This window comes from Megalobrama amblycephala, linkage group LG1 (genome assembly GCF_018812025.1).
Source record: "Megalobrama amblycephala isolate DHTTF-2021 linkage group LG1, ASM1881202v1, whole genome shotgun sequence".
NCBI classification, from domain to species: Eukaryota; Metazoa; Chordata; class Actinopteri; order Cypriniformes; family Xenocyprididae; genus Megalobrama; species Megalobrama amblycephala.
Genome location: NC_063044.1, coordinates 67,119,001 through 67,134,870, shown reverse-complemented (window position 1 = coordinate 67,134,870; position 15,870 = coordinate 67,119,001). Strand labels below are relative to the sequence as shown.

Sequence of the window (15,870 nt, the reverse complement as noted above, 5' to 3'; positions counted from 1 at the left end):
CGATGTGAGATGAATAAGAAATATTTCAGACTCTGCACTAAGACTAATCACACATAAAATAGTGACATTGATCATGTAACTCAAGACTGTCTAAATCATTCACAACACAAATCATATTTGTTAGTGATTTGTCATAGTGATTTGCTCTGAGTGAATTGTTATTTCTGTCTGTTCTTTAATGTCATAAGTAGGAAAGGAAAATACCTTACATGGTGTACATGGTGCAAGCGTAAGTTTATTTATTTATTTTAGTAAGTAGATCATGGTTTCTGCTCTGATGAAGACTAATTTATTCACTTTATAACTATAAATTATCCTCGTCTGAACACCAGTCTGAATATGTGTGTTTATGCCTCTGATGCAAAACTTAATTATAAGAAACTTGTCAGATTATGATGATGTTTTAACTGATGTTATGATTACTGAATTTATATATTTGAATGTGTTAAATATTTTTTCATCCCGGCCCATGATAGACTTTGCGTGTGAATGATGAACCGTTTTTTAACCAGTTTATTGAAACGAACTGTCCAAAAGAACCAGTTGGTGGAAAAAAACCGAACTCCCCATCACTGATGCTGATTGGTTAGATGTTTGTTGTTGATCTCGGCCTGTCTAACTTGCAAAGGGTGTATTTGAAATATTACTGAGTCCCCCTTTAAGATGCAGATCAAATTTACTTTTAACAACCTAATTTTTATATGGAAAATTTTAAAGGTGCCATCGAACGTTTTTTTCACAAGATGTAATATAAGTCTAAGGTGTCCCCTGAATGTGTCTGTGAAGTTCAGCTCAAAATACCCCATAGATTTTTTTTAATACATTTTTTTAACTGCCTATTTTGGAGCATAATTAGAAATGCACCGATTCAGGCTGCAGCCCCTTTAATTCTTGTGCTCAAAATGGGTCTTTGCATACATCAGATCCTGTGAGTATAGTATTTATTTCGATGTTTACATTTGATTCTGAATGAGTTTAAGGCTATGCTCTATGGCTAACGGGCTAATGCTACACTGTTGGAGAGATTTATAAAGAATGAAGTTGTGTTATGAATTATACAGACTGCAAGTGTTTAAAAAACGAAAATAACGACAGTCTTGTCTCTGTGAATACAGTGAGAAATGATGGTAACTTTAACCACATTTAACAGTACATTAGCAACATGCTAGCGAAACATTTAGAAAGATAATTTACAAATATCACTAAAAATATCATGATATCATGGATCATGTCAGTTATTATTGCTCCATCTGCCATTTTTCACTGTTGGTTCAGCTGTGCACATCCAGACGTTAATACTGGCTGCCCTTGTGTAATGCCTTCATTCATTAATTTCTTTATTTAACCAGGTTAAAAAAAAACTCATTGAGATTAAAATCTCTTTTACAAGAGTGTTACGTAACAGTCGTGTTATGTTGAGGTTCGCCTGTTCTTCGGAAGTCTTTTAAACAAATGAGATTTATATAAGAAGGAGGAAGCAATGGTGTTTGAGACTCATTGTATGTCATTTCCATGTACTGAACTCTTGTTATTCAACTATGCCAAGATAAATTCAATTTTTTAATCTAGGGCACCTTTAATTATTCGACTCATATTTAATGTACTAATGTTCTTTTATAATATCATACTGAACTGACTGACAGCTTCAGTGATTATAAAAGCACTCTTGCTTTCTGTGTAATTCTTTGCAATTTGAAGACATTTTTGTTTTTCATGAGTCTTCATGAGGTTTCATACTTAAATTTAAAAAGTGTCAAATGACGCACCAGTGCTTTCACCACACACCAGCTATACGTGGAGAGGAGAGACAGAGAGCCAACTCACACAGAAGAGACTTTGTTTCTCAGCACAAAAAGATGAATTACTTACTGTGATTTCTGACTGTGGTGATGTGGTTTCTCCACTGCATGGATCTTCATGTGTCGGTTCAGGTGACTTTTACAAGTGAAACTCTTTTCACACTGATCACACGTGTGCGGCTTCTCTCTGCTGTGGATCCTCTCATGTGGTTTCAGACTTGATAAATGATTGAATCTCTTGTCACAGTGTGAACACTTGTAAGGTTTTTCTCCAGTGTGAATTCTCTGGTGCCGTTTTAAACTGTTTGCTGCAGTAAAAGTCTTCTCACACTCAAAGCACATGTACTCTCTCACACCAGTGTGTATTTTCTGATGTCTCTGTAAATATTTCCGCTGTGAAAAACTCTTTCCACACACAGAACATGAATGTGGCTTCTCCTTCGTATGAACTGTCAGGTGTTCCTTCAGATCTGGTGACCTAAGAAATGTTTTCCCACATTGATCACATGTGAACGGCTTTTCTCCGGTGTGGATCCTCATGTGAACATTAACGTTTGCTGATTTTGTGAAACTTTTCCCACACTGATCACATGTGAACGGCTTCTCTCCAGTGTGGATTTTCATGTGTTCTTTAAGGTGTTCTGATCGGGTGAAACTCTTCCCACATTGACGGCATGCATGCGGCTTCTCTCCAGTGAGGATCCTCATGTGAACATTAAGATGATGTTTTTTTGAGAATCTCTTTCCACACTGATCACATGTAAATGGCTTCTCTCCTGTATGGACTATCATGTGAACATCAAGACTTCGTTTGTGTGTGAAACTCTTTCCACACTGATCACAGGTGAACGGTCTCTCTCCAGTGTGAATCCTCATGTGCTCATCAAGACTTTGTTTGGTTGACAAACTCTTTCCACACTGAGTGCAGGTTGCAGATTTCTTGGCTCTTCTTTTCTTTAAAAATGTCTTTTTAGTCTTTGAGCGACTCAAAGGTTTTTCTCCAGGTTTGTCATGATGTTTCTCTTCCACTTCACTCAGTTCTTCACTCTCCTCCTTCACTTCCATCAGGTCTGAAATCAAAGGAAAAAAGTGAGCCTGATGTAGTAGCAGAAAGTAGACATAATTTCTTAATATTGTGACTCTCAGGAAGTGACATAATCTGAGCTCTTTCTACAGCATGATGGGAGGAGGAGAAAATAATCTCAATCCACTGTCTCAGTTTTGCACAAACTGTACAGTGTAGCGTCTGGTCCAATCAGCCACACAATTATTCATTGTATCTAATGAATTACCCATAAACTCACTCTATCAAAAGTTCTGTGAACCCATCCCCCTAAACTTGCTACCAGCATCCCAAACATAGCTAAACCACAGGCAGAACTAGGTGTTCTGTTACAGATACATGGTACTTTTACGATCAGAAAGATCTTCATTCTTCAGACTTCATTCTTTCTGAGAAGGACAAATAAACTCTTTTAATCCTATGTATTCTCTACATAACCACTTGGGAAATGTATATCTCATGACTTTCCTTTTATAGGCTTTATTCTATGTATGAATTCTCTCTTTTGAACTATTTTGGTATTAATGTTCCAGAGTTGCAAATGTATAGATAACTGAATTCACATTGGTAGCATGTTTGGTATCTACAGACTCCAACTTTCGTTTCCTATTTGGTAATTTATGTTACATGTTACTAACTCTGTGACACATTAGTATTATAAGAATCTAGAAGGTTCTTCTCAGACACCTTAAGAGGGTGTGACATCCTCACCCCTCATATTCACTGATCACAAGATCAAGTAAGATTCTGTAAGAAGCTAGAAGCCTCTAAGGAACCCCAAGCTTGTGCCAGGATTCGGCCTAGACCTTCCATACACCAAAGATCCTCTGAATCCAACTGGTTCTCTTTCATCAAGACAACATCAGCAAAGATTCAACGGAAACCTCCACAAATTGCATCAGGACAGTTTTAATTCAACTTGGAGAGACATGCAAGTATCAAACTTAGTTTCATTATCTGATACATTAAGTATCCTTACCCGTTTTAAAGAAGGGCCTGTTAAAACTAAACTGATGGTTTGCTCAAGGCTGTTGATCATTCTGAATGTCAAACAATGCTGTAACCTCTTGCTTCCTGTACTCTGCTTTCTCTCTCTCTCTTGGTAAACTGTATGCATGTATGTGTGTGAATGTTAGAGTAGTTTAAGTGTTTAGTCTAGTTAATAAAGTCTTGTTTATGTCACATATAAAGTTGTCTGTGTTTTGCGCTCATATGCTGGAGTCCCTATTCATGCAGATCCTGATTACAGGCTCTTAAGTAGTACAGTTCAATAAGATTGTTATTTCCCATAACCTGGAAATGAACATTTCTTAGAATTAATAAACAATTAGCCTAACAATGTGTGTTCATTGGACAATGGGTTAATTGATTGAAATGTTAATTTGATTAACTGATGCAAATATTAATAATTAATTATAACTAGTTATGATTAATTATTCATATTTATTTTGAGCTAATTTTCTACAACAGTGTTGCTCACATTCATCAAAGTTTAACTATAAATCAGCTTTTGGTAAAGTTACAATTACAACCCTATCAACCATTTTGGAAAGTTCATTCACTTCACAAGTTTTGGTGTTTATTGATTACTCCAAAAAATAACAAAGTTGTAAACTATGTTGAAAATGTCTAAAATTCTGGTAATGTTGCAAATTGTGAATCAGATATAAAATAAATGTAAAATAAAACAGTTATAATACTATTTAGATTAATCTGTTATTGACAATCAACACGAAAGTTTCTCGAATCTCCCTTTACTGACCATACGTTACATTTTGTTTTATCTAAATGTGCAGAAGTGTTTTTGAATCTTTCTGACATGAATGTTGTTCAGCATCATGAATGAATGAAGAATAAACACCAACCTCTTTGTTCTTCAGTATCTTCAGTGTGTTTCATTCTGCAGGGTTCTGGATCACTCATGTTCTCACTGTCCTCTTTAATAAACTCAGTCTTTGCAGATTTCAGCTCTTCCTGATGCTCTGATGCTCGTCTGATGGGAATATTCCAGCATTTATTGGAGAACTGATGTGGGAGGAGCTTCACTGATGATGTGATTGCAGTGGGAGGAGCTTCATTGATGATGATTTCCAGAATGGGAGGAGCTGATCTGCCAAAATTAAAAATATATCAGTTACTGAGTTTGTTTTTTATAATAATTGACACTTCTAAGCATTTATGCCCGTCTCTTTATTCATCGTAAAGTAACTGATGCTAAAAATAATTATTATTGCTAATCCTAACATTATTCTGCTTCTTCATTAAAGAAATACAGAGAATAATATAAATAATGTAAATCCTTCCAAATATAAATAATGGTAAGAAAAAAAGCAGTTTTAATTATAAACACAGAAATAAATGCCTATATTGTAGTCATCAAATCACCCCTCAGTCTGTTGACAGCAATGAAGTGAGCTTTAAGTGTGAATTTACAGCAGATCTGAAGACATCAGCATAATAAATGAGGTGAAAACAGGAACTATTGACATGAAATAAAGAGTGTTTTCAGCAGTTTCTCTGTTATTATTGATGATCCTCAGACTATCAACACTCATTCAACAAGACATTCAGATCATCTCACTTTATTCTGAGTGTTTGCTGTTAGAAACACATTATTTTAATCAGGATATATGCTAAAAGCCTAAACTGCTCTATTGAAAAACAATACTGTCATTTCTCACAATATGGCATTGATAAAACATTGATAACACAAAAACTAGGTCTGTGTGACTCTGGGGGAAAAAACTATCATGGCAATAATTTGATTATCTGCGATATATTGAAAATAGTTTGAATAGGTGTGGTCAATTTGAACGTTTTGAAATTTGGTGGTCAATAATTTCAAAATGATTTGAATAGCTCTACTTGTAAAGAATTATTCATTCCAGGGCCGGCGCCAGGACACACGGACTGGGGGGGCATTCATAATTCTGGAGGGGGCCGGAGGGTGTGTGTTTATATATATATATATATATATATATATATATATATATATATATATATATATATATATACATATATATATATATATATATATATATTATATAGCTACTATATTAAGGTGACCATTATTTTAGAGCATTATTTTAAATTCCCCCGCAGTGTGTTATTAATGAACCAAACGTAAACTACGGACAGAAAACCAGATGAGCCCAGAATATGAACGCAACACCTTTGATTGTTTTCCTCCTGTAAAAAAAGACAGTGCTATTAAAAGTACCAAACTTAGTAAACACTATATCAAAGCATAATATACAGAAAAATTGGTTTGTGCCGAATTTGATCTTTTAATATCACTTATGCTACATTGAGCGACGTTAAACGTTTTCTTTATAAGTTTTCTATGAGGAAATCGCTCATTAATTTAAACACGTCGCATTCAAATTCTGGGCTCAACTGCCTTTCTCTAGGCTAGGCTACTTTATTATGATGTTTAGTGAGTTTGGTCTGTTAATATCACTTCTTAATAGGCTACATTAAGCCACTTTAAGCGTTTTCTATAACGATATATGGGAGGGAAAGGCTTATTAAACGCGTTGAGATCATTCAGGACTCATCTGATTTTTTTTGTAGGCCTACATAAAATTTAATTAGTACGATGTTTAGCAAGTTTGGTCTGTTAATATCACTGCTACAAGCCAAGTTAAGCTTTTTTTCATGTTAAGCGTTTTAGAATGTCCCGTTGGCGACACGTCATGCAGCCACACTATGTCAGGTATAGGCTATCGCGTTTATTTCGTTTTTCCTTTTTATTTTAAATATTCACAAACTTGTTAACTATATCATGAATTATTGATCTATTACGATTGTCAAATATGTGGAAGTGAATGAGTTTTGTTGTTTATAGTGATCATGTTGATAAAACAGAGGATCAGTCGGATTTACATCACGTAGCCTAAATTCATAAATTTTTCCCGAAATACATTAACGTAAGTGAACTGAGCGAAAAGATGTATCTGATATGAATTTTTAAAAATATAACAAATTATAATCGAAAGGATTATTTCAGCTTCCATATCAGTGTTTGGTGTCTGCATTTAACAAACTATAAATGTCTTTTTTATATAGGCTATAGGCTAGTACTTAATTTAAATGTCTATTTAAATGTCTGAAACTTCAAATAAACATTATGTGGTTGAAAACACTGAATAGTTGTAAAATATGAAAAGCACAGAGTGCGTCCATCTCTGGCTCAGTGCCAGCAGCGCGAAAGCAGGTTTGAATTTAGCAGTGACGCACTGAAATATCCTCCATCACTAGAGATCTTATCTTTCTGTCAATGGAGGCCTCGAGAAGGTCGAAGGTCTAAACGAAGGTCTAAACGAAGGTCTTACTGGTGTGGAACGACATGAGGGTGAGAAATTAATGACAGAATTTTCATTTTGGGTGAACTAACACTTTAAATTGACGTGGTTAAAAAAAACATTGACAGTAGCCTACAAACATTAACCATCTAAAGTAGCAATTAGCATTACATGTGTGAAAAAATGTTGAATAAAAATAAAGTTATAGCTCTTACCTTCTCTGAGAACTCCCGGTGGACTGACGACCGTTACAGCTCAAAATGACGCGCATGCGCAGTACTCCAAAAGCCCGTGAGCGCTGCTAGGGGTTTCCAGTTCAAGTTGAGTCACAGTTATTAATATTGTACATCTAGCAATTTTTATTCATTTATTTTTTATATATTTGATGTGCATTTAAACGCTGTATTACACTGATTAAATCACAAATAAATAAAGCAATTATTTAAACAACAGGCTCGATAAAATACACATTTGTGAGGTAAATTTGACTTTTTTCTGCCATGATCACTCTATATTTTTTTGGGAAGATCTATGGGGAAACTCGTGTTTTTTTTTGTTTTTGTTTTTTTTCTGTTTAAAATTCCTCTAACATTTAATCGAATGTATTTTAATCACAAGGTTTTATTCTACCCACATTTTCATTGTTGACTTTAAGATTGGAAATGTATTTTCTTGCCCCTGAAATACATTTTAAAATATATTTTAAGTATATGACATTGCAACAAAATATACTTTCAGTTTCAAAAGTATATTTTATTGAACTTCACTGTTTACAACACTTATTTATCACATATTTAAAATATATTTTGGCAAGAAAAAATACATTTTCTCCATGGGAATTTTTCATTTTGGGGTGAACTGTAACCTTTAATCAGTTTCACAACTTGACTGAACTATATGTTCTAGACGTGCACATTATTCACAATAGTCTTTTCACGACAGTTAATACCCCTCTAAAGCACCAAGAGGCTATTGTAATTGGCACATATTGGTATATGGGTCATTCTAACTTGAAGTCCAAAGGTGTAAACTGCAGAACCACCAGTGTTTTATTTTTGTTTTTCTTGGTTTTGTGACAATGAACAATCCACTGTCTGTACTTAACCTGTCACTGATGCACCCATAATGGGCAGATAATGGGCAGAGTTAAACACATATTGCATATCAATAGTTCCTGTTTTCACCTCATTAATTATGCTGAAGACTCCGGACACACACACACAAAATGGTCCATCATTTCTTTAGACTCTTATTCCTTGTCTTGGATCACTATATGGAGAAAAATCCTAGAATGTTTTCCGCAAAAAACCTTAATTTCTTTTCACCTGAAGAAAGAAAGACATGAACATCTTGGATGACATGGGGTGAGTAAATTATCAGGAAATTTTCATTCAGAAGTCAGCAAAGCTCATTTAATCGGTGTCAACAAATAAAGAGTATTTATTGGGTACAAATATGTACATATATTTCTGTGTTTATGCTTTCAACTGTTTTTCTGGCCATTATGAATATTTGGAAGAATTTACATTGCATTATTGTCTGTATTTGTAGATATGTTCATATATTGTAATAAAGAGGCAGAATAATGATAGGCTTAGAAATTTAGAATTTACAATAGACATACAGATATAACTGCTTAGCTGTGTCAGTTAGTATAAAAACAAATTCAGTAACTAATATATATTTTTTGGAAATAGATTTTGGAAGATCAGCTCCTCCCACATCACTCACATCATCAGTGAAGCTCCTCCCACAGCAATCACATCATCAGTGAAGCTCCTCCCACATCAGTTCTCCAATAAATGCTGGGATATTCCCATCAGATGAGCATCAGAGCATCAGGAGGAGCTGAAATCTGCAAAGACTGAGTTTATTAAAGAGGACAGTGAGAACATGAGTGATCCAGAACCCTGCAGAATGAAACACACTGAAGATACTGAAGAACAAAGAGGTTGGTGTTTATTCTTCATTCATTCATGATGCTGAACAACATTCATGCTAGAAAGATTCAAGATTTAGATGAATAGACATGCTATTTTTGCTGTTTTTATCAATAAACTGTCAACACCAAACTATCAAGTAAATGAACTTTCCAGAATAGCTGACAGGGTTGTAAGCATAACTAAAGCAAAACCTGATAAAAACCCTGATAAAGTTGTATTTCTCATGAATTATTGAAGTTATTCATAGTTGTCGAGATTATTCGTCTTACAGTAACTTTGGTAACAGGGTTGATGAATGTGATCAAAACTGTACAGTTTGTGTAAAAACCGAGACAATGAATTGAGATTATTTTCTTCTCCTCCCATCATGCTGTAGAAAGAGCCCAGATGATGTCACTTCCTCTGAAATGCTGTTCTTAAAATGAGGAAATTATATCAAAAGTAACAGGGTTGAGTGAAACATGTAGGACACAGATAATGCAAATTAAAATTGTCGATTTAATTTCATTATATATGACAGTATTGTATATTATGAGGTTAATATCACTTTAGATAATTGTGTCATTGATCAATTATATTTAAGAGCTCTCAAACAAGGGGTTTGTTTCTATAATGCTTTAAAAATGATAACTGGAAGGTCAATGTAAAGTTCATGGAAAGTTTCAGGGACGTATAATTAATTTATAAACGGGCGTCAGAGTGATCATATTATTTGATAGCAGTTGTGTACTTTCTTAGATCAGGCTTCACTTTTATGTCCTTTCATTTTGCTCTTTGAAATGTTTTGGTGATTTTTTTCTTTCATTTCATTTCAGACCTGATGGAAGTGAAGGAGGAGAGTGAAGAACTGAGTGAAGTGGAGGAGGAACATCATGTCAAACCTGGAGAAAAACCTTTGAGTCGATCAAAGACTAAAACAACATTTTTAAAGAAAAGAAGAGCAAAGAAATCTACAACCTGCACTCAGTGTGGAAAGAGTTTCACAACCAAACAAAATCTTGAGGTTCACATGAGGATCCACACCGGAGAAAAGCCATTCACATGTGATCAATGTGGAAAGAGTTTCACATACAAACATCATCTTGAGCGTCACATGAGGATTCACACTGGAGAGAAGCCGTTCATATGTGATCAGTGTGGCAAAACATTTTGTATGGCATCAGCCCTTAAGGCACACTTGACAGTTCATACAAAGGATAAGCCATATTCATGTTCTGTGTGTGGAAAGAGTTTTTCACAGCTGCAAAGTTTACATAAACATCAGAAAATACACACTGGTGTGAGAGAGTTCATGTGCTTTGAGTGTGAGAAGACTTTTATTACAGCAAACTGTTTAAAAGTGCACCAGAGAATTCACACTGGAGAAAAACCTCACAAGTGTTCACACTGTGAAAAGAGATTCAGTGTGTCATCACATCTGAGAACTCATGAGAGGATCCACACTGGAGAAAAACCTTACAAGTGTTCACACTGTGACAAGAGATTCAATTGTTCATCACATCTGAAAACACATGAGATGATCCACCGCAGAGAGAAGCCGCACATGTGTGATCAGTGTGGAAAGAGTTTCTCTTGTAAAAGTCACCTGAACCGACACATGAAGAATCATGCAGTGGAGAAACCACATCACCACAGAGATCATGGTACGTAATTCATCTGTATAAGCAACAAAATCTCTTCTGTGGAAGTTAGTCACAGTCAAATCACCCTGTAGCTCAAGACTGGTGGCCAACTGAAGCTAAGTAGTGTTGAGTCTGGTTAGGACTGGATGCAGGGCCGGCACGTGCCTATAGGGCGGCAGCACAGTGAGGGCGGAAAAAAGGAGAAGCATTTAGTTTACAACATACAGCAGCCTGTTGGTTATCGGAGCAATCGTGTAGTGATTATATTCACCAACAGAGGGGGGCTGTGCAGCTACACTGTCACTGCTACATTTGGTTGCACGCCGATAACCAGAACCAGAGCAGAGCGCCATATCATCAATTATCAAAAGAAACATTCTAATCTTTTTCGACTGGGAAGATAGTAACATACTAAATATTCATGTTCAATTAAAGTAATATGGTTATGTGTTTTATAATCGGGCTTCAACATGGTGCGGGAATGTTTTGGACAGTTAAACGTCCCCAGTCACAACCGGGTGTGCCTCATACATCCTGGAAAGTGAAGCTGTGGGCTCTTTGATCGCCCCCTGGTGGCTGAATGCAGTACAGGTCATAAACCCCTCCCTCTCCATGCAAACGAATGGGAAAATAAAGTATGAGTCAAAATTTAGAAAAAAAAAAAAATTACACTTCAAATAAAATTTTCTGAAAGATGGTTTTGGTCATTTAAGGTAGTTGTTATTACACTGATATATATTTAATTGTTCGTTTTTTTGTGATCAGTTTGATTTTACCTAGCAATTTGATGCTATAGAAACAGGGCGTGTTGTCATGATTGACAGATTGAAGATATATAACTAACTATTAATTTTTGATTTCGATTTCACATCGAACAAAAAAGGGTTGCACTTCCCTCGTCAGCTTTCCCACCATCCCTGGATTTCCTGCACCTGTGTGTTGTCATTAGCACTCCCTTTAAGTTGGACTCACTCTGTGTACTCCTTGTCCGTTGTTATTGTTAGTTTAAACGTGTATTGGTTGTATGTCAGCTCCTTGGTTCAGTAAAATACCCTGTTTTGTAGAAGTCCGTGTATTGCCTCATCTCTACTACACCAGCACGATAACAGAACAACGGACCTAACCATTGGACTTCCACAGCTAAAGATGGGTATTCTCCTCGTTCCTGTGCCCTCAAGAAGCCACCAGCAAAAGCTCTCAGCGGAGGATCATCTCAAGGCTCTCAGGCAGGACGGCCGCCTGCTGGAGAAGTATGTGGAGGAGGTTCATATGAAATTGTATTCTCCTCGTCCAGTCCTCTCAGAAATACAGGCGGCCTGGCCAGTTCACCAGCCGACGAATTCCTCCACCTACCGCTCCAGTGGGCATTCCCAAATTGCCCTGTCTGACCCCAAACCCAAGCCATCAAAAAAGAGAGCCACAGTGAGGTCCAGACGGCCCAAGAAGACAGCCGCTGCCTCATCAGAACCTCCGTCTAAGCCTGTTGCTGAGCAACCCAATTCTCCTATGAAGCCTGCCTCTGAGCCTGAGTCACCACTCCCAGCAACACCCATTCCATTCCCTGCCGAGCCTGCTTCACCAGCCCACGAGTCCGCTCCACCAGCCCACGAGTCCGCTCCACCAGCCCATGAGCCCGCTCCACCAGCCCACGAGCCCGCTCCACCAGCCCACGAGCCCACTCCAGCCCACGAACCCACGGCATGCCACAAGCCCTTCCAGCCCCCCCTGAATCTCCCAAAAAAAAATTTTGCCCGCCCACGGCCCCTGACCCGCCACGGAGACTCTTGACCCGCCATGACGGCCCGAACTCCTAGACCCACCCTGGAGACCTCCGCACCCATCTGCACCTCCCCTCACACTTGCGTGGAGGTCTCCAGGGCACCCACCCCCTGCCCCTGCCCCAGTGTTACAGCACGAGGATGTGCCTACTGGGGAGGGGGAGGTAATGTCTCAGTCACGCCTTCCCGGACTCAGTTTCCCAGAATCCTCCCTGCTCCATCACCTGATTGCACATCCCTCGTCAGCTTTCCCACCATCCCTGGATTCCCTGCACCTGTGTGTTGCCTTGCACTCCTTGTCCGTTGTTATTGTTAGTTGAAACGTGTATTGGTTGTATGTCAGCTCCTTGGTTCAGTAAAATACCCTATTTTATAGTATAAGTCCGTGTATTGCCTCATCTCTACTACACCAGCACGATAACAATCTGGCAGTTACTAATTATTTTATGGGTATAAAATAATAATTAGCAGGACAAAACTAATGATATCCTACTATAATTACAGCAATCAATCTCCTGTAACGTTAGTTTAACTTTATTTAAAATGGCAGGACCGTTTCTGACATTTTAGAGTTGTTTCTAGTGGCATATTATATTGAGTTTATCTACTGAATTTGCTGTTTCAAAAATATTATTGCTCTAGAAACAGAATAGCCTATTATTTTATAGGTAGAATTTTAAATTGTGTATAATTTATATAGCCTATTTAAAATACATCAATGATACGATGTAGTCGTCTGGGCAGAAGTTTGATACCATGACTCCGCCTCTGGTTCCACTGACAATTCCTTCTGCGCATGTCCAGGCTCCAAACTGACATTTCAGCGTAACGTCAACGCCCATCGTCGTATGTTTTACATTCAGTTCATTACAATCAAAGGATATACACTAACAAAAAGCGACAGTCAATAGAATGTTAGAATGCAAGTCAGCAGCCCACTAGTTTCTATGGCAACATCAGCTGCTTTGTTAAAAAAAAAGTACATTAAAACTGAAATCCAACCTGAATGATGACAACACAGAATAAAATACTATCACTAGTGAAAAAAAATACCTTTTTACAGTTTATTTTACACACTTTGTGTTTGAGACTTCCACTTTTTTCACAAAACCTTTGCTCTCTAGAAACCCGGTTGGTTTGGGTTAAAATTCTTTAAAAGGCTTATAAACACTGAATTATTACCTGAACACTGAAATTAAATTAAGGACATGCATCAGAAAATTGGGAATGTTGGACAATAAATATATGACTATAACAGCTTGATTTTGCAGTGTTGACCAAAGTCCATTAAAGTAAAAGTGTCCAAAAGTTCATCATGTGTTATAAGATCATTATGTTTGTGGCGTGATCCATTAAAATGTACAATATAGCCTATTTCAATTCAGACCTAAATATTATTACTATTACTCCACTAGGTCTGATCTATTAATAAATGTGTAAAGTTGCATAAAATGGAAATACTCAATAAAGTAGGCTAACTAGATGGATGAATGGTTGGATTCCACAACTGTTAAAATAAAACATATGACAATACAACATTTACTGTAGGAGCCATACAGTTTACTGGTGACTTAATTTAAAAAAAAAAAAACTGTTCTATTGCGCTTCTGATTTGGTAGTGAAATTCACTGATTTTGGGTGCATAAGATGTGAAAGATTCAATGGTCCAGTTAGTATTTTCGGCCCATAATGGCAGCCACACTACCGGAGCGCCATCTAGTGGCTGTTACCCAAAAGTATCAAAGTGTCGCCTCTTGGGATCTAAGCTCTTTGCTACAGTGGAAGGAAGCGGTGTCGCGGCGTCCATCTTTTTTTACAGTCCATGTCTTATAAATTATACAGTACATGTCTTATCACGTGGTGAAGGTACACTCAGATATGAATAAATAAATAATAATACACTTGCAAATAACTTGGTATTTACAATGAGTCTAAAATGCTAAATAATAGTTAAAATAGTTACAAAAGCTATTTACCGGCTAAGTGTGGTGAGGAACACCCTCCTAACCAGGGCTGCTGATCACTTGCAGCACCAGAGCCAAAAACAACTGGACAACGATGGAAGAGAAGTAATGGCACAATGATCACAAAGATCTAACTGAAGCCAACTTCTTCCTGGCCCACAACCTCACATGTTTGAAACAGGAGGTAAACAACCTCAAATTCCAGATCGCAGGATCTCACAAGGAGCTGACACATGCTAAAAGCCGCATAGAGATGGGGGCTCAGTACAGACATAATGTCCCTGGCAGAGTGGAGTCACAGAAGAAAATCCACAGACTTCAAAATGCTCTGATAGCTAAAAAGACAGCCAGAGAGTACCTGAAAAAAGGAAAAGAAACTATTTCACAAAGAGTCGCTATTAAAAACGGCAAATTCTGAACTCTTGGACAAAGATGCCAGAATCAAGGCCCATAAAGGTCACCTGAATGTGTCCAGATCTGGGATTGAAGCTCTGAAACTCACGCAGGAGGCGTGTTGTCGCCCGGAAATACAACATCTTCATTGGTCACGTCAACCCTAAGAGGTGGGACTTTGACCAGAGTAAATGCCAGTGCACAATGCCCCTCCCTCTCTTTTTTTTCTTGCTTCTTGGATGACTGAAGAGACACCCTTTGCTACAGGCCTCTTCAGGCCAAGGCCTGTAGGCTTGCAGGCCTCAGCCTACAACTCAGCCATGTGCTCATCTATGACAGAGAGAAAGAACTTTGTTCCCCACTAAGAGTCAAATTAACAGCTTAAGTTGTTTCATAGTACTTCATCCAGAAGATACTGTCAACAACTTCGGACCAAATCATCAAGATTTCTCCTCAGCCTGCAGATCCGATGCTCCTCAGCCTAAAGGCATCTTGCAAGTATTGTACATTTGAACACTAAACAGCGATTTAGTATTGATTTGTAAAACTTACCTTTGTCAGCAAAGGTGTTTTATTACTGAGGAAACTGATGACTCTTTTCCAGATTGTCTTTGACTTTTTCCTATAGCTCCATTTCCGGTTCAACCCTGTCATTGCTCATTCTTACCTACGTATGTGTTTGTGAGTTAGTTAATAACGATCGTGCACAATACATGTTTGGTTCTGACTCCGTCTGCTAATAAATTGCCTCTTAAGTGATTTAGTTCCTGACTACATGCTCTGAGTAGTACGGTACAATAAGAATGTTGTTTTTCCATAACCTGGAAATTAACATTTCTTAGAATGAATAAACAATCAACACTGAGTGTTCACTGGACTAACAGGTTAATTGATTGCAATATTAATCTTAATGTAGCTAAATCCAGTTAATCTGATTAACTGATTTACATATTCATAATTAATCATAATTAATAATCATAATGAGTTATGAATAATTATTAATA

General features: G+C 37.2%; 3 protein-coding genes across 3 annotated transcripts in view; 2 read left to right on the top strand and 1 right to left on the bottom strand.

Annotated features, from left to right (window-relative positions):
* LOC125280668 (gastrula zinc finger protein XlCGF57.1-like) overlaps window positions 1-15,870 on the bottom strand; it is a 36,844-nt gene that overhangs the window by 403 nt on the left and 20,571 nt on the right. The gene's annotated exons all lie outside the window — the stretch shown is intronic.
* LOC125249228 (zinc finger protein 239-like) lies at window positions 9,051-10,760 on the top strand (the record flags this gene model as incomplete). The annotated part of the gene is made up of 2 exons (XM_048161477.1): window positions 9,051-9,117; window positions 9,925-10,760. Coding segments are annotated over 2 exons (903 nt in total), but the record flags the coding sequence as incomplete, so codon positions are not given.
* LOC125280812 (pollen-specific leucine-rich repeat extensin-like protein 3) lies at window positions 11,672-12,809 on the top strand. The gene has a single exon (XM_048211559.1). The coding sequence runs from the start codon at window positions 11,878-11,880 to the stop codon at window positions 12,517-12,519; it is 642 nt and encodes a 213-aa protein (XP_048067516.1). The 5' UTR covers window positions 11,672-11,877; the 3' UTR covers window positions 12,520-12,809.